Source organism: Prenolepis imparis, unplaced genomic scaffold (genome assembly GCF_030444845.1).
Source record: "Prenolepis imparis isolate NDT839.2.m4 unplaced genomic scaffold, iyPreImpa1.0 SCAF_1, whole genome shotgun sequence".
NCBI lineage: Eukaryota > Metazoa > Arthropoda > Insecta > Hymenoptera > Formicidae > Prenolepis > Prenolepis imparis.
In genome coordinates this window covers 17,364,699-17,386,851 of record NW_028141159.1, presented here as the reverse complement: position 1 = coordinate 17,386,851, position 22,153 = coordinate 17,364,699, and the positions used below count along the sequence as shown (strand labels likewise).

Genomic DNA, 22,153 nt, shown 5'->3' with positions numbered 1-22,153 from the left:
ATTTATTAATTCAAATATATATATATATATAAATGCCTAATAGTATTACAAAATTCTACATATATGTGTATATATATATATATATATATATATACATATATATATGTTTACGCTACTCCAAATTAGTCAAAGAATTCAAAAGATGAAAAATAAGCGATGTTAAATAATAGGAAAACTGCTATTTCGTAAATTGTATATCCCTAGAATGTGGCAATTTCTTTTATTTAATACTTCTCTTACATAGCCGTTTCTTTTCATACATGTCTTTGAGAAAAATTTTAAAAACTACATAAAAATGTATATCTACTTATTATCTTAAATATTACATAATATTGCAACTCTAAAAATAAAAAATCTGATTTTTGAAAAATCTATCATTAAAACATTGAAATTATTTCGATATCAAAAGAGCAAAAAAGACGTCTCAGAGCTGTAGATCTGAACACTTTCTAAGATTATACAATTTAGTACTCGTATTTAACATATAAAGGATTATATAAAATAACATTTATGATGAATTACATATAAATAAAATTTCTATAAAAAATTGCAATTACCTATATCTCAGTCCCTAATAGAGCATCCCCGTTTTGCGACGTAAACATCACGTACACTTTTTTGCTTAACTCGGGCCCGATTTTACGTACAGCTGTGAGAGGTCCCACCGCTCTTCTAATCTATAGAGAAAACGAAACTTTTGCATATTTATTATGTTATTAAATTATGAATAATATAATTATACTATCTCTTTATTAACGCATTATGGCTTATATGAATAAATTTCACGTGAATTTTATCATGTACAAAATATAATTAAATTTACATTTATATGTATAATGATAACTAAAGATAAAAAACAAATAGACATTGTAGATTATATATTATAGAGAGAAAGAAAATTCAAATATATATCTAATATAATTTTATTATTTTATATATTAATTTGCTAATACAGAGAGGAGAACAAGATAAGACTTACCGGTATGTCTTTCAATAAATTCATGCCTTCATCGGGTGTACAATTTCTGTAAGCCTAGAACAAAAGAATAAGAATATTGTATTTAATTTATATATTTACTAATGGGAACAAACTTTCTTTTTCCAGTATATACGAAAATGAGATATAATAATTATAAGATTGAATGATACCTTGATTAATTGCACTGGACTAGGATAAACCGCACATATAGCTTCTGATGTTTCCAAGCTACTTAAGTTAAATTGGCATAACTGCTGCTGCCACAATCTCTTCAATCCATTTCCATCTCTGTCCACGCGCACAGTGTTCTTATTATCCCCCATAACATACCAGTCGAATTTATCTTCCTGACTTTCTTTCTTCTGCAATTTATATGGTATTTCCGAAATAGACTTTGTATATTGATACACCATTAAACCTAGATCTTGTGCATTCTCGATTAATTTGCTACTACATTTGGCTACTATTTGAACTTCAGTCATGCACATCTCCAGCTGCTGCCTCGATATAATCGGGAACGTTTCAAAATGCTGATTACCTTTGCTGTTACATCTCGTTCCTTTACTTTTAGAACTCTGATCGGTTTTCTGTTTCTTCCGATGCGCGAAATACTCTTCCATGCCGAAGATAACAAGAGTCATGTTGTAATTCGATATCAGGGATTTATGATGTGAAACAGAAGCGCAGAAAGTACCTTCCGCCACATGTTTTACTGCTTCGTACGTGCTCCAAATCACGATAATGTATTCTTCCATCTGTATACTTTTGTTTACGTGCACTTGATTATCTTCGCCGGCGTAGTTATCTTCGATGTTCCTCTGCCATGTAATACTGTTCGGAATTAACTCTGTAGTTACGTTAACTTTAATATCAGCACCCTGCAGTACGCTCTGAATTTCTGTACGAAAAGCATCGATATTTCGATCAAGATTAACTTGCATGAATTTCAAACATTCCCCGGGCTTTATGTCTTTAGATTTCTTTTTCTCGATCGCCTTTAACGCCCTCTCTCTCGCCTGTGCCTGCTGACGTTTCAATCGTTCCTCCTTTAACGTCATTTTGTCTTTCTTAGATGCAGTCGCTTTTCGCCAAGTCTTTTCAACCCGATGATTATCATCCGAATCGTGAGAGTCGGACATGGTGTGCGATAATCTTGAATGTTTATAGCCACTGTCAGCATTCAGATTGGCAAGATCCTCGTCTTTACTTTGCGAGGCCGGGTTTCCTAAAATATCGCGACAGAACGGTACCTCCGGCAAGTCCAAGTCACTTGTATCATTATGACGATGTTGTTGGATAATTTCAAATTCATTCTTATTGCATTTGTCAATAATGGGCGACGCGGGTTCGTCCGAATCACTCAGCACAATCACATTCGACATTCTATTTCTTCCCTGTGTGCGCGTGCGACTTGGGATCTTAATTACTCAAAAGTCGGATCGAAATGGACTTGGCTTGACCATTTGCAAACAAACTTCTTCAAATTACAATATATGTTTTCAATCCGATAACCATCAACATTTGACATGTGCATCAGATGTCAACCGTACCACATGTTTCTCAACCTAACCTAATCTAACCCAACTTTCCTTCACGTATTGAAAGTATGTTCGTGTTGCTTCTGCACTCGTGTGAGATTTGTCCAGTGTTGTGCTTAGATGATTTTAAAATTAGCTAGATAAAGATGAGATAAAAATATGTAAATTCATCTTAGATAAGGTAAAGATGATTTTATTTTAAATATATATAGATAAAAGATAAAATTATATGACGATTCATCTAGATAACTTCCAGATAATATTATTTTTAAAATCGCTTATGTAAACAGTTAAAAAATGTAATGTAAAATAAAAAAATGAAAATTATAGATATATAAAATTATATATTTATAGTTTTATTTATAAGTTTTTATCGTTTACTGCTCAAGTTCTATTACTTAAAATATTTTCATGTGCTATGAAACTCTAAACCAAATTATCTGAATATTATGTTAGATAATTTAGTAAAGATAACACTTTTTTTTATCTAAGATGCAGATATAGATAATACATTTTTTTATTATCTATATAAAGATAAGATAACGCCAAAATTTCATCTAGATGATCATCTATATATAATTTTATTTAGATAACAGCAAACACTGGATTTGTCTCCCTCAACAAATATATATTTATCTCGTTTTAATAAGTGCGAAATTATGGTTTCAAGCTTATCAGCCTGAGAAATAAATTCTCGATCTATAGATAAGAAATGTAATTAATTAATAATTAATAATGTATAATATTCGAAGCGATTCGAAATATATCGAAAAGATGACACGGCGATCTTCGAGATATCGAGATGATAAATCGCGAATTAATTATAACGTAGTGAAAAAGGCGCGCAGGGCGAAGCGTAGAACGAGAATTGAAAACGTTCCAAGATTGACAAGGTAATTTTATTTCGTTCGAAAACGAGAGGATTTCTCTTTCTTCCCGTTCTTTAACTGTTTGACAAAGCAGCGATAGAGGCAGCCAATGCGAACTGTAAATAGGCCTTTCATATCCCGCATAATTTTGGAGCGAAGCAAAGTGGCTGCACTCGATAGGTTATATTTTACGAAAATTGTACGTGCACAGTGAATATGTTATCACATTCGAAGTGATTAAATTCGAGAATGACGTGTGTTCAGAAATGTTATTTTTATCTTTTTAGATAGTCCCCATCCAAGTGTGAAACTGTAAGTTATTATCCACTAAAATGGATCCATCTTCGCGCGAATCGTCAGTGGAAATAAAAGTTGAGGAAGACGAACTGTTCGACGCAGTGATATGTATGAATAATAAGGAAATTGTCGAATCGAAACAGAACGGTACGAAAAAAGATGACTTGGGCACGACTGCTTGGTATGAAGATGTAATAAAACCGGAAATTTACGAGAAGGCGCAAAACTATGAAGACTCAAGTGCACAAAGTGACGATACTCGAATGGAGCATAAAAAAAGTAAAGACAACATTAGGTATATAGAGTACAAGGCTAATGTAAAGAATAAGCCGGAGAATTCACATACGCTGCGCAAGAGAGCGAGGCAAGACAGTATGGATAATGAGGACGTTAAGGTATCTCGTACCAGACGTTACTCCACTGACTCGAGCACGACCACCAATTCTTCAGAGAGTGGGAAAAAACACGTGGAATTCGAGACAGATCCGATTGTATTAACCCGCAGACAAAAGGAGATAGATTATGGCAAAAACACTATCGGATATGACAGATACATTCAGCTAGTTCCTAAGTAAGTGTTACAATACAATTTCTCTATTCCTATAGATAACGTAGGACAAGTTAGATTCATATAAAATTAAAGCGGGAAGAAATGGATTCTGTAACTTATTATTGTATATATGTCGATTCAAAATGTCACGATTTTTGTTTATTTTTGTTCTAGAGAGAATCGTACACGAGAACATCCAAGGACACCACCAAAATATATAAAATATAGCAGGAGAGGATGGGATGGTATGGTAAAGTTGTGGCGAAAACAACTTCACTCTTGGGATCCTCAAGAAAATGAAAAGGCTGATTGAAACACTAAAGTGATTCCATTAAAATACTGCCAATCGTTTCTTTTATATTTAATTTATATTGCAATTATATTATTTTGAATTTTCCTATGCTGTTAATTCAGCACATCGCTTCTAGAGTGTAAAAAAACTTACATATATTTTTTGTGTTAATATAAATAATCATATGATTAAATAATGTAAAAATTAAATGAAATAATATTTTTAGGTTTCCATTTACATAGGTTTGTTTCATCACATTTTAGAAAATTTATTTATATATTATTAATGAATATAAACTTTGTACGTCAATAATATATGTATATTAATGTCTTTTGGAGCAATGTTTACAAATTTTCATTGCCATATAAACAGCTTAAAACAAACTGAATTCATACAAATTAAAAATATTTGTCAACTTGAAATTGTGCAAATGTTTTATATATGGTTTTGATACAAAATATGGAGACGATATAATACACAATATATAAACTTATCTAATAAAAAAATTCATAAAAAACAAACTTTATATTTTGTTAAAATAGCTTAGATCTTTTTTAATCGGATAAAGAACATACATAATGAAAATATATTGCTTATTTTGTTTTTACATAAATCCTATTAAGTAATTATTAGATATATTACTCTTCTATTATGATTCTACTTGTGCATGTATGTGTGTATGTGTGTGTGTGTGTGTCCTGTTTTATTAAATATCAAAAATTAATCCTAACAAAAAACATTTATTTTAATTTCAATGCTTCAAGTCTTACCAAAATAACATCCAATTTCTGATTAGTACTAACCTCTATCTGGTTTAGCCTTTCCATTAGTTTATTCTCCATATCATAGAATTTATTATCGATATAAGTTTTGATATCTATATCAGATTGTTTACTATCTTCACCACAGAGATCTTCACCGCTTGAATCTTTTTTATTGGCTTGTTTTACATTCCTGTTTTTACTTTCGAAAGAATTTAACTTTTCATGCTCATCCTCATGATTTGAACATTCTTTTTCACTATTTTCTCTTCCATTCTTACTTTTATATTCAAGATACTCTGAGTTCGAAGCAAAAGTTTTCAAATTTTCTTGATAAAACTCATTATTCATATTAACTTTCTGTTTATTATTATAATGTCCAAGCATTCTCATCATCATTTCAGTCTCTTGACTCATATTGCCATTACTGAGAAAAGTCTGAATAAAGTCTTTATAACTGAAGGCACTCGGTTTTGCCTCTATAGACTCCATTTCACTATTGGTACAAAATCTGACATCTACATCCAATATTTTATTATCTTCTCCACAATTTGAATATTTATTTTCATTGTCTTTCCTTTCAATTTTGCTTTTACATTCAACAGAATTTGACTTTTCATAATTATCCTCACAGTTTGAACATTCTTTTTCATTATCTCTTCTTCCAATCCCATTTTTACATTCGGAATACTCAGAGTTTGAAGCAAGGTTTTCCAAATTTTTCTGACAAAACTGCTCCTTATTCACAATTACTTGTTTATCATAATATCCAAGTAGTTTCATTGCCATTTCAGTTCCCTGACTCATTTTGCTGTTGCGATTACCGAAAAAGGTCTGAATAATGTCAGAATTAAAGGCACTGGGTTTTGCCTCTTTTATAGAGTCCACCAAAAACAGTCTTATACCATATACCCACATGGTAGAGCTTTTATTTTTTGTTCTGATAAACTGTAACAAAATTATTGAAATAAAATATCTTTGTATAAATTATAAAAATATTATATGCATATATAAGTATACACATATATATATATATATATATATATATATATATATATATACAATCTTACCTTAATACTAGCTTCTGTTGTAGGAGGTTGTATCATCGTTTCTCCAAGATAAACAGTATTTTCTTCATACTCATCTATAAACTCGGCAAATATCGTTGTTTCATATTCTCCATATTGTTTGAAGACTTCTAGAACATGGCCTTCGGAAACAATAGCAATGCGTGCTATTTTCTGACAGCTTGTTACCTTGATGTCCAATGTACATGGTTCAAAGTTTGATGATTGCAGAGCAATACAGGTATCCAGAAAAGCTACATCTTCACAGTTTATTCTGCGTGCAAAGTTTATATACATATATATATATATATATATATATATATATTATTTCAATATTACTTGTTATTCTAAAAATCTATTATATGTGATGAAAAGTGCACAAATTTGTTCTAATTTATTCGCTTACTTTGCAGGTGCATGCCGTAACGGTGCAGTGGTGATACCATCAATGAATTGCTTATTATTAGTAATCTGCCAATTGCACGAAGCCAGTATAGAATTCTTGCGACATTTTGTGGAAGGAGAAGCGAGTGGTTCGCTAGTATCTTTAGCGTTCATTATCTCCATAATTCCGATATGTCTCGAATGATCCAACAAAATATACAATCGATGGTCACCTTTTTATGAACGAAGTGACTATATTTTGCAATCTTGCGATTCTGCCTGCGATTATCAGCATTCTTTTCCACGGAATCTTTATTGTTGCATCACACGTGTCGCTTGACAATAGAAGTCCAAATAATATCCAGTATTTATTTCTATTAATTTAAACTGGATATATATTACGTTCACCAGATGTAGACATTATTTTATGTTACACTGTCAACAATTTGAAAAACCGTGTGCTGAACATTTCTTTTCTCAAAAACTCCTTTTCACAAAACACTCGGAACGCTAAACACAAATGCACAAATGTCAAACAGTACAGGTTATAACAAAATTTTATGATGCATGCAATTGAAGATTCTTACTGGAATGCAATAAATTTTTATTACAACGAATATTATATAAGTACAATGTCTTTGAAATATACGTTACTTATTTAACGCTGCGTTATTTAATTTATTATTATAGATATAAAATTCTGAATTATAGGTTATCTATTTATAAACTTATTATGCCGAATCTGCCAAACTCAGATTGCGAATTGACCGAATTGCGATGTCGCGTGTCGCTCACTGTCGCCGTCGCAGTCGCAGAGGCGTGGTGGGAGATGGGAGTGGAGTGGGGGGGTGCGCGCGCTCACACGTGACACGTGCGCGGCGCACCGGTGCGCGCATCCCCACTCCCACCCAGCCCCCACCACACCACCCCACTCCTCACTCCCCACTCCGCGCCGCCGAATTCCGACGCCGCGCCGCGCGCCGCAAGGTCATAAGTCAAAAGTCGAACGCGTCGCACACATCGACACGCGCTCTCTCCTCTCTCTCTCACCCCCTAATGGTCGTATCAGACTACGGATTTGGATTGAGATTAGATGGAAATTTCACCAATCAGGGCCAAGTTTATTAAACTTGAGATTAGTTTTCTTTATTCTGTATTGTGTTTAGCGTTCCGAATGTTTTGTGAAAAGGAGTTTTTGAGAAAAGAAATGTTCAACACACGGTTTTTCAAATTGTTGACAGTAGTGTAACATAAAATAACGTTTACATCTGATGAACGTAATAAATATCCCGTATAAATTAATAGAAACACTGGTTAGAGTGATCCAATAGGAAAGTTTGCTTTCTAGTGAATTTGGTTAGTGATATTTCGTGCCAATGGAAATCTTTAGAAAACGATTGTCGGATTGGATATCGATTGTCGATCGGACAAAAGGAACAAACTTCTCTCGAAAGGCAGGAGTAGGGGGAGACAGCTGAGCACAAGTATCGACTTGTTCGCGCTTCGCTTTCAGAGAATTGTCTTCCTATTCTTGATCGCTTTTTCACAGAAAACATGTCGAAATACAGAATTGTTATGGTTCGCCACGGTGAGAGCGAGTGGAATAAATTAAATCTCTTTTGTGGATGGTATGACGCCAATCTGTCAGACAAAGGTGCGTAATCTTCGTCCGGTTGATCCGTCGTTTTCAAGGGTAAAAGGTCGCGCGATTTTATGATGATCCGATTTTGAATTAATTAAAATTAATGACAATGTGATCGTATATCTCCTAAAATTTTTTATATTTTATGTAATTGTAAAAAAACTCCATTAGAATTATATAGTAACATCATAAAAAAAAAACCTTATACACACAAACACAGATACATAAATACACACATGAAAAGGATTGTTCTTTACATTTGAAACTTTTTGCAGGTAAAAGCGAAGCTGTGTCTGCGGGAAAAGCTCTCAAAGATGCGGATTACACATTTGATGTGGCTCATACATCAGTGCTCACAAGAGCACAGGAGACTCTCAAGGCGATCCTGAAGGAGATCAATCAGGAGGATTTATCTGTTCAGAAGACGTGGCGGTTGAATGAGCGACACTACGGTGGTCTTACCGGCATGAACAAAGCAGAGACAGCCGCCAAGTATGGTGAGGAGCAAGTGCAGATCTGGCGGAGATCATTCGATGTGCCACCACCACCAATGGAACCGGATCACAAGTATTACGACACAATAGTGAAGGATCCGCGTTACGCCGATGGTCCTAAACCCGAGGAATTCCCCAAGTTCGAATCCCTCAAGTTAACAATCGAGAGAACGTTACCTTATTGGAACGACACAATTATTCCCCAATTGAAGGAGGGCAAGAAAATCATAATAGCTGCCCATGGAAATAGCTTACGCGGCATAGTAAAACATCTTGATCGTAAGAAATTGTTTATATAATTGATTTGTATCAATGTAATTTGTATATTAATCTGAGTGTGATCTCTCATTTTTAGAATTGACCAATGATCAAATCATGGGATTGAATCTACCGACCGGTATTCCGTTCGTATACGAATTGGATGAGAACTTCAAGCCTGTCGTTTCTATGAAATTCTTGGGTGACGAAGAGACAGTCAAGGCAGCGATGGCTGCGGTCGCCGCGCAAGGAAAGGCTAAATAAATTATTTTAAAAAAACAAGTCTATATATATCAAGAACACACCTGTGAAGAACACACCTGTTACATGTCTGTTAAAAAAGTATATTTATTTATTAATGTATATGTTAAAAAAGTATTTATATTAATTAACCATTAGTTTCGCGACAGAATGCAGCTGGAAAAAGAATGATAGATGCATTCTTGAAAAAGCAATTTCCTATTGTATGGGAAAACAAAAAATATATCAAAATATGTATAAAACTTGTGAGATTTTGTTGTGATCGAATGTGTAGATCCATCTATTATATTACATATATATAAATATCAGACAAGAGATACATATTAAAAAATAACAATATTTTTTCAATTTATTATTTATTTTCACTATTTAATTGATATGATATACTATCTAGTGTGAATAAACGATTACATTGTGTATCAAAGATATTTAATATATATCTTTACAAAATATTTAATTTAGATAAGAGGGATATTTGTTATGTGTGAAAAACTAGGTCCACACCTGGATTACATCTGAAGTTAGTCACTTTTGACGACAGGCGTCATCGACAACCGACAACGTTGATACTGATTCTTCAGTATGCTTCAGTACATTCCAGGGCGTCGACATAGGTGGGTTTGTGCCTAACCTCGTATACATGTTACACACGCTGATAATTGAAACATGAATCGTGTAGATTTAAAAATCGTGTTGCTGGGTAACGCAATGGTGGGAAAAACGAGTCTTATGGAACGATATGTACATGATTCGTTTAACGGCAATAGACCTTATCAAAACGTAAGTACCTTCATTAGAATACGATTACCATTTACGCCTGTGTATATACACATCTATAGAAAAGACGATTCGAACAAAGAAAAGATAAGAATGATAGTTCTTGGAAGTTTTAGAATCCTTCCCGACAATAGGACTATTCTTTTTAGCTCGCTTAAATTAAAAATTTATATAATTTTTCAAGAGATAAAGACGAGACATTAATACAAAATTTATATATATATATATATAACATATATTCTAATGGGCGTTTTCAGTTATTATAATCATATTTCACAATCAGTGCTATTTATTAGTATATTACAGAAAAGTATTGTAAAAATTTCTAAGCTATATACCTTGAATTTATTTAATAATTTATATTTTGCTATTATAACACAAATAAAATACTTTTATACATGTAAATAATTCTAAGAAATCACAACTTTGCAATCAATGTTTTTCATTTAATGTCATTGATGTAGTCAAGACAAAAAAAACCAGTTAAAAAGAATAGACCTAGTTAATAGTGAACACTAACAAAGCACATTGTTTCTCTTAGTCTGTGACATTATGGAAGGAAAATTGTAAAGTAATATTAAAATTTGCACTGAGAATCGTCTAAATGGAAGGGAGGGCATCATATACAAATTAACACAGTTGAAATTATGCCGTAGACAATAGGCACTGTGTTTGCAGCGAAGCAAGTACAAATAAATGGAATATCTGTTGTTATGGGAATATGGGATACAGCAGGGAGTGAAAAGTAAGCATAAATTTGTTATATAAATATATATATATATATTCTTTTGTTTTGAAAGTTTCAAATACTTAAATATATACTAAACGTTGCTAATATTATTGTAATTATTAGATATGATGCAATGACTCGCACATATTATCGTGGCGCAAAGGCTGCTATAGTATGTTATGACATTACTAAGATGAGTACATTCCAAAGGGCGAAGCACTGGGTGAGAGAACTCAGAAGTATTGAAGAAAATTGTAAAGTATATCTATGTGCTACTAAAAAAGACTTGTGCGACGAAGGTTTTGTATCAGATGATCCAGATCTGCAGAATATTGTAGAAAGGTATGCAAAGGGTACGCAGACCAAACTTTTTATAACATCGAGTAAGACGGGAGAAAATGTAGGTAAGGACGCATCGTACTTTGTAAATACACTTATTATTTGCAAAAAATTTTATTAACTTTTTTTTTACAGACGAATTGTTCGACGAAATTATACAGGATTTCGTGTCCAATCCAGAAAACTTGCAACAGGTGGAAGAAGCAATTGTTCTAAGCAGAGAATCTGAGAAAAGGTATTGTTGTACACTGATTTAACAAGATCAGTATTGATATTCTATTCTTGTACGGTTTTTTTATCAGACAATTTATCTGAGATATATAAAATGTATTATGTAATAAAATAGATTTTAATGTAATTGTTAAAGATCACTGTGATATTATTTTGCTCAATAATTTTCAATAGCTTCGAATTTTGTATCACAATATTGTTAATTGTTAGCATAGCATAATGAGCTTATAAAACTGAATTAAATATTTCAGCAAATAGTAAATTTTTAAAAAGATGTGTGTGCATGTAAAAAGTGTTGTATAATTAAAGCGTTGCACAACGTACAATCGAGAAATATTCTTAAATAATTCTTAATCATTTAGTTTAAAGCTGACGTTTTGTCATTTAAGTAATATGTTTGATTTCTCATAATCACATTTCTGTTCTCACTTGTTAGAGGGTTCAAACTTTAATCTTATTAGGCAGAGTATTAGTAATAATTAAATAAAAATTTTTATTTGACCAACTTTATTAATTTATAATTATCTTTTAAAATTGATCCCAGCAAATATCGTTGAATAAGAAAGTTTATTTGCTAGAATGTATTCGCAAGATTTGTTAAAGTTTTGATATAATTTAACTTTTTAAAATTTATTAATCTATCAAATGACTATTTTGAAAAGTAGGATATACAAAATTCTCTGGCTTGCTCGTAAACGCCAAAGAATATGAAACCACCAATAGTAAAGCCGATTACTCTTGGGAGAAAACCAGCAAACAGCCTAAAAAAAGTTGCCTTATTAAAACATAGGAAACAAATTTATATTAAGAATTTAGATTGAGATATATATTTCACTCAATACTTACCCTTTAGTACCATGATCTCTGTAAACATCTTTCAACATTGTAGATATTTTAACTTCCTCTTTTTCCGCCGAAGTGCAAGACAACATAATTCTAGTCTTTGCAACGTCTAATGGCGTTGTTATGGCAGCTGATATAGCAACTGAAAAAGCACATTTATATAAATAACGACAGCTTTCATCATAATTATTTATTAAATATTAAATAAATATTAATAAAATTTCATAATTTATTCATAATTAAAAAAAAAATTTTCATATGTGATTTGAGTCATTACCCGATGCAGCACCACACGTGGCACCTTCCAGGGGTGTGCACTCTCTCTGTACTTGTTGGGTCCAATAAAGCTTGAAATACTCCCACAACGGCATTTGAATCACGCCAAACGGTAAATCCCGAAGAACGGTACTTCCATAACCGCGATACAATGTTCTTAATCTTAGTCGATGCGTGTCTGACAAGAGCGCTTGTTTTCTTTGCTTAATTACTTCAACTGGTACCCGAACCAAACAGGCAGTCTACATGTAAAGTTAAATAATTCTCGATACACTTGTGTAATGCTTTTAAAATTATACAATTTATAAAATATTTATAATGATACATATTTGTGTTATTATATACTAATGCAAAAATGTATTATTGTTGTGTATTATGTATTATCTAATTATATTACTAGCCAACGATTAATATTGCAATCACTTACTACTTCAGAAGATGATGCTGCAGCCATGTGCATAAAAAAGTGATACTGATCTGGTATATATGGTTTTGAATACTGTTTTATTCCCTCATAAGTGATAAAAAATATAGCAGCTGCAATAACAATATTCATTTATATTACAAATAAAATACTATTTCTCTTTCAGCATATGTAATTTTATATTTTAAGACTAAGTTGTACCTGATGGAGCAGAACCTAATATCACAGGTCCAACACCTTTGTATAGTTGCTTGAAACCACCAGATTGAAAAAATCCATGCTGACTTTGTAAACGTGTTTTGAGTGTGTCCAGTGGATAAAGCGTCACGTCACAAACAATCCCTGCAAGAGCACCTGACTGACGTCAAATAGCGATTATTTTTTAATTAAATCAGGCTGACTTTTGTTTTAAAATTTCAATTTACCATTTTTCAGTTTAGCATGTATTTTAATATAATTAGCAGAGAGTTAAAATGTAGAAACTTTAACAACACAAATGACAGATCCACATAAAATTGTGACACAAGAAAAAGATACAACTCTCTTTATAAAATCAATTTACATAAATATAGATGTACAAAATTTATTGGCGAAATTCACGATAACTAAAACTAGTGCGAATGCGAAATTAGATATTAGTACAAGAGTTATAGACAACCAGTAATTGTGTAAACGAAACAAAATGACACTTACGATAAACGATGTGAGCAAGACATCTCTATTGGAGAGATTCCTAACAGATTCCTCTTGCTCGTGAAACATTTCTGCTCCACGTAATATTCTATACTTTCGGGGTCTGATCCGAACAGACAAATTTCAAGAAGCGTCATCGAGCTGATAAGGAGAAAGGTGTTCTCTAATCAAAAGACTATGTGTCGCGTGTCAAAATCTTTCGGCATAAAGAACTTTGTACAATCATGACAATCGATTACTATAAAATATTGAACATTTACTATAAAATATTGAATATTTCGGATCGTACGTAACCCTCAAAATTTATATCGTCATGATACAACGAGTGATGCAAGACTGCGAAAAAAACACGTGTTTCGTATACATGTATTACGTAAGTAAAATGTGAATCAATTCGTCGTCTGCTCCTTGTCATCGAACCTAACCTAACCTCTACGACTATAAAAAAAACAGTGATTATCAAACTTATTTCTCCAAGATCTCTTCCGATCAGCTGTTATTGAGATTAGAAGGGATCTTATGCTTTCGAAATTAGGTAAATTATATAAGTAAATGAATATTAATTATGTCAAAAACAGGAAGATTGAAGGTATTTAAAGAGAGCATCGACCGAGGAAGCCGTCATTTAGTTGTCGCGCGCCAACGTTAGATGGCGCTGGAGAGCCGCGGAGAAATTCTCGCGCATGCGCCAGTCGCGGCCACCGCTCTGAAGTCTCAAGTGCAAGGTATCGTCTATCGTCGAGATGTCGAGATGTGCGCGACGTTGACGGAGACATGGGGGAGCGTCAACGAGGACGGTTCGTTTAACGATGCACCGACGACCAGGACGGTAGTAGAACTCGGGGATCACCGTATCGATTCGGAAGGAATATAATATGCGACACGAAGATGGGATTTGGTATCTGACAATCCGTAAGAATGCCGTGAAATCTTACATCGTGATCTCTCACCATTTAACGATAATAAAGCCGATATCCTAGTTATCTGTCTGCAATCGCAGTGCGAACAATTATTGATAAGTCCATCGGGTATGATTGGAGCGGATTGACGTCGGCGACCACTTCCTCGACACGTGCGTAAATTAACTACATATATTGAAAGAAGAATGACAAGAGCATCTACGACGAGTGTATGATATGTGCAGCTGTCGCAGGTGACGGTGGCGGGGATTACATTGAGGGCACACGTGTCTATTGACAGAGCTCTTACAAAAAAGAGAGTCGACTTTGTGATACCCACGTCTTGCACAAAATCTAAATTACGTACGTAGATCTATCTCGATACACAATAATACATAACACCAATTTCGCGGGGAAATAATAACGAAGCAAACAATAAAGGAGCAAACAACTCTTTATTTTATGCATGATCATTAAACTGAAAAGAATTTTTGCCGATCTTAATTAACACTTGTGTCTTAATGCAGGCGTAAACTGTAAATATGTGCCACATCTGTAAAGAGTTTTCTAAGATTATTCGGTGCCACTAATTCTAACAGTTAAACAGCTTACACAATTAACAACAAAGCTTTCTATAATAAGATGCACGAAAATAATGGTACAAATGATATGCGAGAGTTCAATGCGACCGATGTTACCGATTCTATTTTGTACACTATACTGATGAACGACCTTGGGACAGTCTCCACGAGCATGGCGAGTACGATCTACAACGAGAGCACGTCCACGACGACGTATGTAGAATTGTCGCAGGAGAACGAAAGTAACCAACGATTATGGAATCTGTCTAAAACCGCCGTAACTTCACTGTCCGCACCCACAGCGATGCCATTTAATACTTCAAAAAGTACCGCAATATACACATCAACAACCGAATCCTTCGATGAATTTGGTCCACCGGAAGGAGTAGAATATATTTTCGTACCACTCGGTGTGGTAGTCTCTGTTATTATACTATCAGCTGTGGTATGGGTAGCGATATCACTTTTGTCATTACCTTGTGACGTTTTTTCCCCTGCTCTATTTTCGTTTAACACAGCACTAGTCCTAGAAGAATACGCAGCATACAGCATTCTAAATACTAATCATTCAGAAAGATACATTATTATAAATATGCATATATGTATATCTGTTTTGATATTTCTTTTCTTATAACTCTTGTTATCTTATTAGAGAGAAGCGAATATAAATGCAAAGCATAGCCGTATAATTTTGACAAACATTTTTCTTTAGCAAAGCTTTACATCCTGCTTTTTTTGTTAGGTATAAATAAGATTCGCTTGTGATTTAATCTGTCTATAATTTTGTCTTTAGGTGCTAATTATATCGAGGAAGCGCAAGTTGGAGCGTTTAAGACACAGACTTATGCCTATGTACAACTTTGACCCTGGAGAAGAGGAGGAGGACGACTGGGAGACTGAACTGTTGGACGAATGCTACAGTACACATCAGAGACGAGTGTGTAAGATTGTCTACACTTGCGACTCGTGCAAGTACTTTGAAAATAAGAATTGATTGATTTTACAGCAAGGATACCAATCCATGGATACCGAAGAGAATGCAGAACTGTTCAGTGGTCATTAATAGCACATTTTTTGCATGGCATTTTAATCATTTTTATGCTCTGTGACTATCATAAACTAAATATCTATTATTTATTACAATTCTATACATGAATCAAAGTTCTTAAGCGTTAATGGAATTTACAACTTCAACTTAAGAGCAATATTTTTTCTTATACAAAAAAGTTCTTTAAAAGAATTGAAGTTCTATTAAAAAAATAGTATATTAGAAATATGTTTAATAATTCTAATTCCTCAACCACTTTTCACAACCCATTCTCACTTAGAGCTCTCCGCACATGTATCCTATTCAATTTTGAACTATTTCGTCAACATTAAATATTATACAAGTTTACAAGCTTTAAAATATTAACCAATTAATATTATATATGCATTGACTTTTATACAGCTAATTTCATAGTAAAAAATATAAATATGCAATTTTTCTTTAATAACTCTATTATTTATATGTAATATATTTTAATCATATTCATATTTTCTGGTATTTTGATTTTTCTCATTATTCAAGTAATTTTTTTTGCATGAATAAATTTTAAGAACAGTTTATCGCATATATAATTAGAAGTTAATTATATATTATATACCATCATACAAAGTATCTATCGCTATATAATTTTGCAACAATATAAAAAAATTGGTTTTATCCTAAACTATATATATATATATTAAAATTTTTGGAAAAATATAAAGGCAGAATTAATAAGAGTACTTTGAGTTTATTTACTTTAATACAAATTTGACATTCACACATATGCTTGCCTCAAAAACGACAGTAATGTACACTCATTAAGAAAATGTATTAATAAGAATTAGAACACTAATATATGACAAATATTAGTGTTATTAATTAGAAATGAATAGTCCCTGCATATGTTACATACAAGAAGTATTTTTTTTTACCTTTCTCTATCTCTTATAATATTAGATTAGTATGAAGTTCTTTTTTTCTTCTTCTTTTGGCTTCATGAATTGTAATACACATATGTAGGAGAAAAGGAGGTAGCAAATATGTGACAATACTATCTATACTGTGAGATTTTTTTTTTTAATAAGTATCAAATCTCACTTTTTTCGTGTAAATTAAGAAAAGTTTTGAGATCTGTATTTTAATCCAGTCCTTTACTGTTGAAAAAAGTTACACATACGTAGTCTTAGCACTTAAAAGTATGATTTTATTAATTATTAATAGTAGTAATGTCAAGTAAATATAAAAAGAACTTAATAAATTCGAGTAACACAACTTTTGTATCCAACGCTTTTCTTTGAATTTGTCAGGGTGTGGCAATGTACACTATATTTTATAGAATTTTTAGAAAATTCCAATTGATTAAAACAGTGCCCACCACTTTATTTGCTCCAAAATTCCCGAGTTAGACTAAAAAGAGGCTTGAGTTTGAAAAAACTTAACTTTGATTAAATCGACTTTGTTTAAAGATCTTCGAAGGATAGGTCAGCTGTGTTAGTTTCATCCTCCTCTATTGCATCCGAAGATGCTTCTTCAATTTTCCTCTTCTTCTTCCTCCTCTTCTTGTTCGTCCTCATCCTCGCCAGTTATCTCAGGTTTCTCTTCTGTCTTTTTCGGTCTGCCGCGACCGCGTGGCGCAGTTGAGCCTTTTGGTGGTCCTTGCTGTAAGTTTAACGCAATTTCTTTGTACATTTATTTATTGTCGTACACATATGCAGACTTAATATTATATATCTTTCATAATCATACAAAAAAATCGCGCGTTTATATTCCTTGAAATATTTTATGAATATTTTAATATTCAAATGTTTGCTGTGTGTTTACCTTCTTCTTGTGGGAGCCCTTAGGTCGACCCCTTCCTTTTTTAACAGGTCCAGGTGGCGCATCGTCCTCATTATCGGATTTTGCCGGGCGTACCGCGTTATTTTTTTCTGCGGCGGGCCTACCCCTCTTTTTGGGCTCCTTAACTGCATTCTTCTCTGACTTAGCAGGCCTACCCCTCTTCTTCTTTTGCTCTTCTACCACAGGCGAATTGTCGTCCGACATATTTATTATCCCCTTTCACTGTAAAATAAGAACAATGTCGATTAACTCACACAATGTTTTCTCTCTTTTCAGATTGTATCGTCTCCAATAAGATAAACTACAAAGAAGGCGGAAGAATTCTGTATCATCTGTGTATACATCTGTGTATATTGTGCATTAACTTGAAAAAATAGTAAGTTATTTCATATTTTCCATTAAGATACTAAAAAAAATGTCCTTTATTCGCAAATTATTCTCCACCTTGCAAAACTAGTGCTATATATCGGCAAAAAAAAATAAATAAAAAGTATAATAGCAAATATATTGTGCAAATGTATTCCACACATACATATACACACTGTACATATACATCATGTACATATAAATACACACCATATGTGTATATATACATATATGTACAGAATGTATATAAATGCAATTGTATGTTTAAAGACGTATTAACCTTATAAGTGAGAACCAAGAAAACAAGCTCGTGTATCGTTGTTATTGAAATACGATAGATAATGAGTCTCGAATCTCAGAAAAACAGAAAACAAAATAAAAAAGAGCAAACATGACTATTATCGATCTTCCGATATTTTCTTCTCGCGCGCTTCGAAGTATCGGGGATCGCGACGAGAGAAAGAGAGATGCGCAAACTCGCCGCGAAAATCAGTACTATCAATTGCGCGTCTCCGCGAGTTTACAGGGCGTACGCATAATTTGCGTTGTTGTAAAACGCTCTTTCGTCGTGACGCGGTATGGCGCACGCGGCGACGCGATGGAAACATGTATAATTAACACTCACGGTCGAAATAATTATTTCATTCGTCCCGCGCGACTCGACCCGTAAAAAAAAAAAAAAAAAAACGGAAAAAAATTACCTCGTACGAATCGCGCCAACGACGATGACGACGTGAGAAATAACAACGTCGGAGAGGCAATCACGAAGACGGCGTCACGATGGCTCGCTCGCTGTCTCTCTCCCCGCGCCCGCCATTTTCAAAATTTGCAACGGCCACCTCGAATCCGTGAAACGACCGCGGGGTTCGCGCCAACGCGAAAAGGGTCGTTTCCCGCGACGAAATCGTCCCCAACGGGTTGCCCGAATTTTTCTCGAATTTTTCGCGCCCGCGTAATCGTCCGCACGCGCGGCAAAAGCCGAGAAACGCGTCACGATGGGTCGTACGCGTCGGCTCGCGCTCGCCGGGGACGCCATGAGAGAGGCGCGAAACATGGCGTCGCGAGTCGTGTGTGCGTGTGGGGCCTCCGCGGCGTCGTCTCTCCCGCCTCGGCGAGGAACCGCGCGTCGAATCCGCCGATATCTCTGCAAGTAACCGCGCGACGAGGCCGCGGGAGCCGCGGAAAAATCGGTCGCGGACCCGCCGAATTTTCCGTCGTGCTCTCGCGTCGCGGAACGCGCGCGCTTATCGCCCAAAAATAATTATTTCCCCTCCCGCGCGATTATCCCGTGAAAGAGAAATTCCGCTCGCTCGCTCGCTCGCTCGCTGTGTGTAATAAACGGCGTCGCACGGACGTCACACGTCACACTCACCTCACACTCGCGAGGAAAATAGCCGCGTAATTATACGGTTACACACACTCCTCGCGGAGAACAAAGGGTGATATCGCGACTCCTTTACGTCGCCGGTTGGTTACACGCGTCGTGGCGTGGCGGCGGCGGCGTTGACGATGTACGATGTCTCGCGGTCACGTCACGTTGCGTCGTACGTATCGTATATCTCGTATCGCGCGGGATGCTCCGGGACTTGACAAATGCACCACTCTCGCTGCGCCACTCGCTTGCTCCGTCTACTCGCGTTATGGTGCACTCGGCACGCTTCCCGACTCTCGCCACTCTCGCTCGCTCGCTTCGCCGCCGTATCGTCGTATATTAGTAGGCGCCGCTGTGCTCTCTCTTTCTCTCTCTCTCTCTCTCTTTCTCTCTCTCTCACACACACTCGTACGCAGCCACCACTCTTCTCGCGCGCGCCTTGCCTCTGGGCCGGCCGGCAACGATGTTGCTACTCCGTTTCTCGAGAGAGGAGAGAATCTCTGTCTCTCTCTCTCTTTCCTTCTCTCGCGCGCGAAAGAGCCGGGGAGGGAGGGCGGCAGAAGTTCGTCGTTAAGTCGAGTCGTCGTCGATATACATACGCTTATGATTTACACACGCACGCACATATGAAGTTAACTCACCGGGAGGAATACACACGGAGCCGCGCAACTGACCGACGACGATGTACTGCGACGCGATTCGTCGAGCCGTCCCGAGCGTTCTCTCTCTCCCCCCTCCCTCTCCCAATCCCACTAGTCGACGGATCAGAATGCGCCAACGAGTTCCCGCCAAAAGATCGCCCGCGTATCGGCCCCGGGTATCGAAAAATCGCCCTTTTGTCCTCGCGAGAGAGCCACGCCGGATAAACGCGAGAGACGCGGCCCGCTCTCGGGCCGAATCTCCTTCCCCTCTTTCGCCTCGTCCCTTCTCTCTCTCGTCGGGCGGGGGAGGAAGAGGGGAGAAGGAGCCCAGGACTTTCGCGCCAGGAATTTGGCGCGCGGAATCGAGCGCGATCGGCGATTTGGCGCGAACCGGAGTAATGGCGGATGACTATTGCAGTTTGTTGCCATACGCATTCGAGGAAGTAACGATGCCATCATCGATTGATATGATTATGGAAAAATTAATATATTCTCTCGAGAAAAAGAAGCGCGAAAAAAAAATAACGCGAGATGATGATATATTAATAAAATAATCTGTGTAGTTTATCAATGCGCATGTGTGTATGTGTATATAGGGGATCATATATAAAAGAAAAAAATCATACATATACACGTCGAGTAGCCGGTTGTAAGCGTTGAAGGACATTGACCTCGCGATCTCCGATTTGCATGTATATTTTCAACTACATCGACTTGAATTTCGTCAATGTGGTTGAAATAATTTCAGCGGTGAATCAATACGATACGTCGGATTTATATACGAGAGAGTATGTATATATTATTGTTATGCTTTATGGATGATGAGTCTTACGATGGCGGAAGTTGTAACGAAATTTCCGGCATTACCCCCTCTATATAATACATGTTATTCAACGACTCGAGGTTATTTTGTGATATATCGCGGTATTATTTAGAGAATAATTGATTCATGAATAATTTATTTTCTTCTGTTTACATTTGTTAATTATATACAGCTTAATGAATAATTATCGATTTGTCCGACTGCCTGCTATAGAAAATGCCACTTGCATCGAACATCTGTCGTTATTTTAATTCATATATACTTTGTAATTATAAAATCAGAATGCACTCGATATCGATCGTATATTAGGGTTCTCTCACACTTTTGCACTTTTTTCCATGAAATAGGAAAATATAAAGAACACATCTACATAAGAGCAGATAAGAATCACAAAATAACCTACAAATAGCCGAATATATATTTGTATTTAGAGCCACATGTGTGTTGAGATGAAATGCATACATAATAATACAAAAGCGGAGGGGTCAAATAGCTATATGGCGCCTCTTCAATTAATCATAAACTGTACAACCGGAACGGGGCTTTCAGATAAAATTATTAAAAAGGTACATTATTACAAGCCGATATAAAAAAGAGATCACGTGGAATGAAAACGAGATTTTTGACGTGGAGAAAAATTTTTGTGTAACGCGTCGCGCAAATATCGAAGTCATTAGACATTGATACAATTTGCGTGATACTTTATACACCCTCTATTTACACCTTCCTCGCGGCGTACATATCCATCTCTCCATTGGAGAAAAAAAAGTGCAGTAAACGCTTGTGACACGTGACGTAAACGAAGGTCTGATATCGATCCGGCATTCCTATCGTCTTCGACATGACATAAAGACGAAGGAAAAAACGAGATGACAATTAAAAATAGACTCGATTATT

General features: G+C 35.3%; 8 protein-coding genes across 21 annotated transcripts; 4 read left to right on the top strand and 4 right to left on the bottom strand.

Annotated features, from left to right (window-relative positions):
* Window positions 1–116: 116 nt before the first annotated feature.
* Window positions 117–2,548, bottom strand: Mms4 (Methyl methanesulfonate sensitivity 4). The gene is made up of 3 exons (XM_083034239.1): window positions 1,150–2,548; window positions 980–1,033; window positions 117–677 (listed from the first exon to the last, which is right to left on the bottom strand). Exons 1-3 carry the CDS (start codon window positions 2,359–2,361, stop codon window positions 558–560), a joined length of 1,386 nt encoding a protein of 461 aa, XP_082890365.1. The 5' UTR covers window positions 2,362–2,548; the 3' UTR covers window positions 117–557.
* Window positions 2,549–3,343: 795 nt separating this feature from the next.
* Slbp (Stem-loop binding protein) lies at window positions 3,344–6,497 on the top strand. 3 transcript variants are annotated; one of them, XM_083034055.1, is made up of 4 exons: window positions 3,345–3,585; window positions 3,674–4,254; window positions 4,408–4,555; window positions 6,380–6,497. In XM_083034055.1, exons 2-3 carry the CDS (start codon window positions 3,719–3,721, stop codon window positions 4,544–4,546), a joined length of 675 nt encoding a protein of 224 aa, XP_082890181.1. In that variant the 5' UTR covers window positions 3,345–3,585; window positions 3,674–3,718; the 3' UTR covers window positions 4,547–4,555; window positions 6,380–6,497. The 3 variants fall into 3 exon arrangements, with proteins under 3 accessions (XP_082890191.1, XP_082890181.1, XP_082890175.1); XM_083034065.1 differs by lacking the exon at window positions 6,380–6,497 and having other exon boundaries at window positions 3,344–3,410; window positions 4,408–4,684; XM_083034049.1 differs by lacking the exon at window positions 6,380–6,497 and having other exon boundaries at window positions 4,408–4,684.
* LOC145933930 (uncharacterized) lies at window positions 5,005–6,921 on the bottom strand. The gene is made up of 3 exons (XM_083034001.1): window positions 6,760–6,921; window positions 6,357–6,627; window positions 5,005–6,234 (listed from the first exon to the last, which is right to left on the bottom strand). Exons 1-3 carry the CDS (start codon window positions 6,918–6,920, stop codon window positions 5,266–5,268), a joined length of 1,401 nt encoding a protein of 466 aa, XP_082890127.1. The 5' UTR covers window position 6,921; the 3' UTR covers window positions 5,005–5,265.
* A 1,257-nt stretch (window positions 6,922–8,178) lies between these two features.
* On the top strand, window positions 8,179–9,494 carry Pglym78 (phosphoglyceromutase 78). The gene is made up of 3 exons (XM_083034036.1): window positions 8,179–8,391; window positions 8,655–9,152; window positions 9,229–9,494. The coding sequence occupies exons 1-3, from the start codon at window positions 8,292–8,294 to the stop codon at window positions 9,393–9,395; spliced, it is 765 nt and encodes a 254-aa protein (XP_082890162.1). The 5' UTR covers window positions 8,179–8,291; the 3' UTR covers window positions 9,396–9,494.
* A 379-nt stretch (window positions 9,495–9,873) lies between these two features.
* LOC145934019 (ras-related protein Rab-24) lies at window positions 9,874–11,596 on the top strand. Of its 2 annotated transcripts, XM_083034181.1 has the most exons (5): window positions 9,874–10,006; window positions 10,072–10,172; window positions 10,826–10,914; window positions 11,023–11,303; window positions 11,374–11,596. In XM_083034181.1, the coding sequence occupies exons 2-5, from the start codon at window positions 10,101–10,103 to the stop codon at window positions 11,493–11,495; spliced, it is 564 nt and encodes a 187-aa protein (XP_082890307.1). In that variant the 5' UTR covers window positions 9,874–10,006; window positions 10,072–10,100; the 3' UTR covers window positions 11,496–11,596. The 2 variants fall into 2 exon arrangements, with proteins under 2 accessions (XP_082890307.1, XP_082890297.1); XM_083034171.1 differs by having other exon boundaries at window positions 9,874–10,172.
* Window positions 11,597–11,988: 392 nt separating this feature from the next.
* LOC145933946 (S-adenosylmethionine mitochondrial carrier protein homolog) lies at window positions 11,989–14,226 on the bottom strand. The gene is made up of 6 exons (XM_083034023.1): window positions 13,706–14,226; window positions 13,214–13,370; window positions 13,016–13,125; window positions 12,590–12,830; window positions 12,316–12,454; window positions 11,989–12,230 (listed from the first exon to the last, which is right to left on the bottom strand). The coding sequence occupies exons 1-6, from the start codon at window positions 13,772–13,774 to the stop codon at window positions 12,119–12,121; spliced, it is 828 nt and encodes a 275-aa protein (XP_082890149.1). The 5' UTR covers window positions 13,775–14,226; the 3' UTR covers window positions 11,989–12,118.
* A 153-nt stretch (window positions 14,227–14,379) lies between these two features.
* Window positions 14,380–18,815, top strand: LOC145933974 (uncharacterized). 11 transcript variants are annotated; one of them, XM_083034156.1, is made up of 5 exons: window positions 14,380–14,777; window positions 14,859–14,967; window positions 15,347–15,636; window positions 15,979–16,126; window positions 18,331–18,815. In XM_083034156.1, exons 3-5 carry the CDS (start codon window positions 15,358–15,360, stop codon window positions 18,429–18,431), a joined length of 528 nt encoding a protein of 175 aa, XP_082890282.1. In that variant the 5' UTR covers window positions 14,380–14,777; window positions 14,859–14,967; window positions 15,347–15,357; the 3' UTR covers window positions 18,432–18,815. The 11 variants fall into 11 exon arrangements, with proteins under 11 accessions (XP_082890282.1, XP_082890228.1, XP_082890234.1 ...); XM_083034102.1 differs by having other exon boundaries at window positions 14,381–14,617; window positions 14,686–14,777; window positions 14,859–15,636; XM_083034108.1 differs by having other exon boundaries at window positions 14,381–14,617; window positions 14,686–14,777; window positions 14,850–15,636.
* D1 (D1 chromosomal protein) lies at window positions 17,399–20,062 on the bottom strand. Its single transcript, XM_083034198.1, has 3 exons — window positions 19,793–20,062; window positions 18,037–18,276; window positions 17,399–17,874 (listed from the first exon to the last, which is right to left on the bottom strand). The coding sequence occupies exons 2-3, from the start codon at window positions 18,256–18,258 to the stop codon at window positions 17,746–17,748; spliced, it is 351 nt and encodes a 116-aa protein (XP_082890324.1). The 5' UTR covers window positions 18,259–18,276; window positions 19,793–20,062; the 3' UTR covers window positions 17,399–17,745.
* Window positions 20,063–22,153: the final 2,091 nt, after the last annotated feature.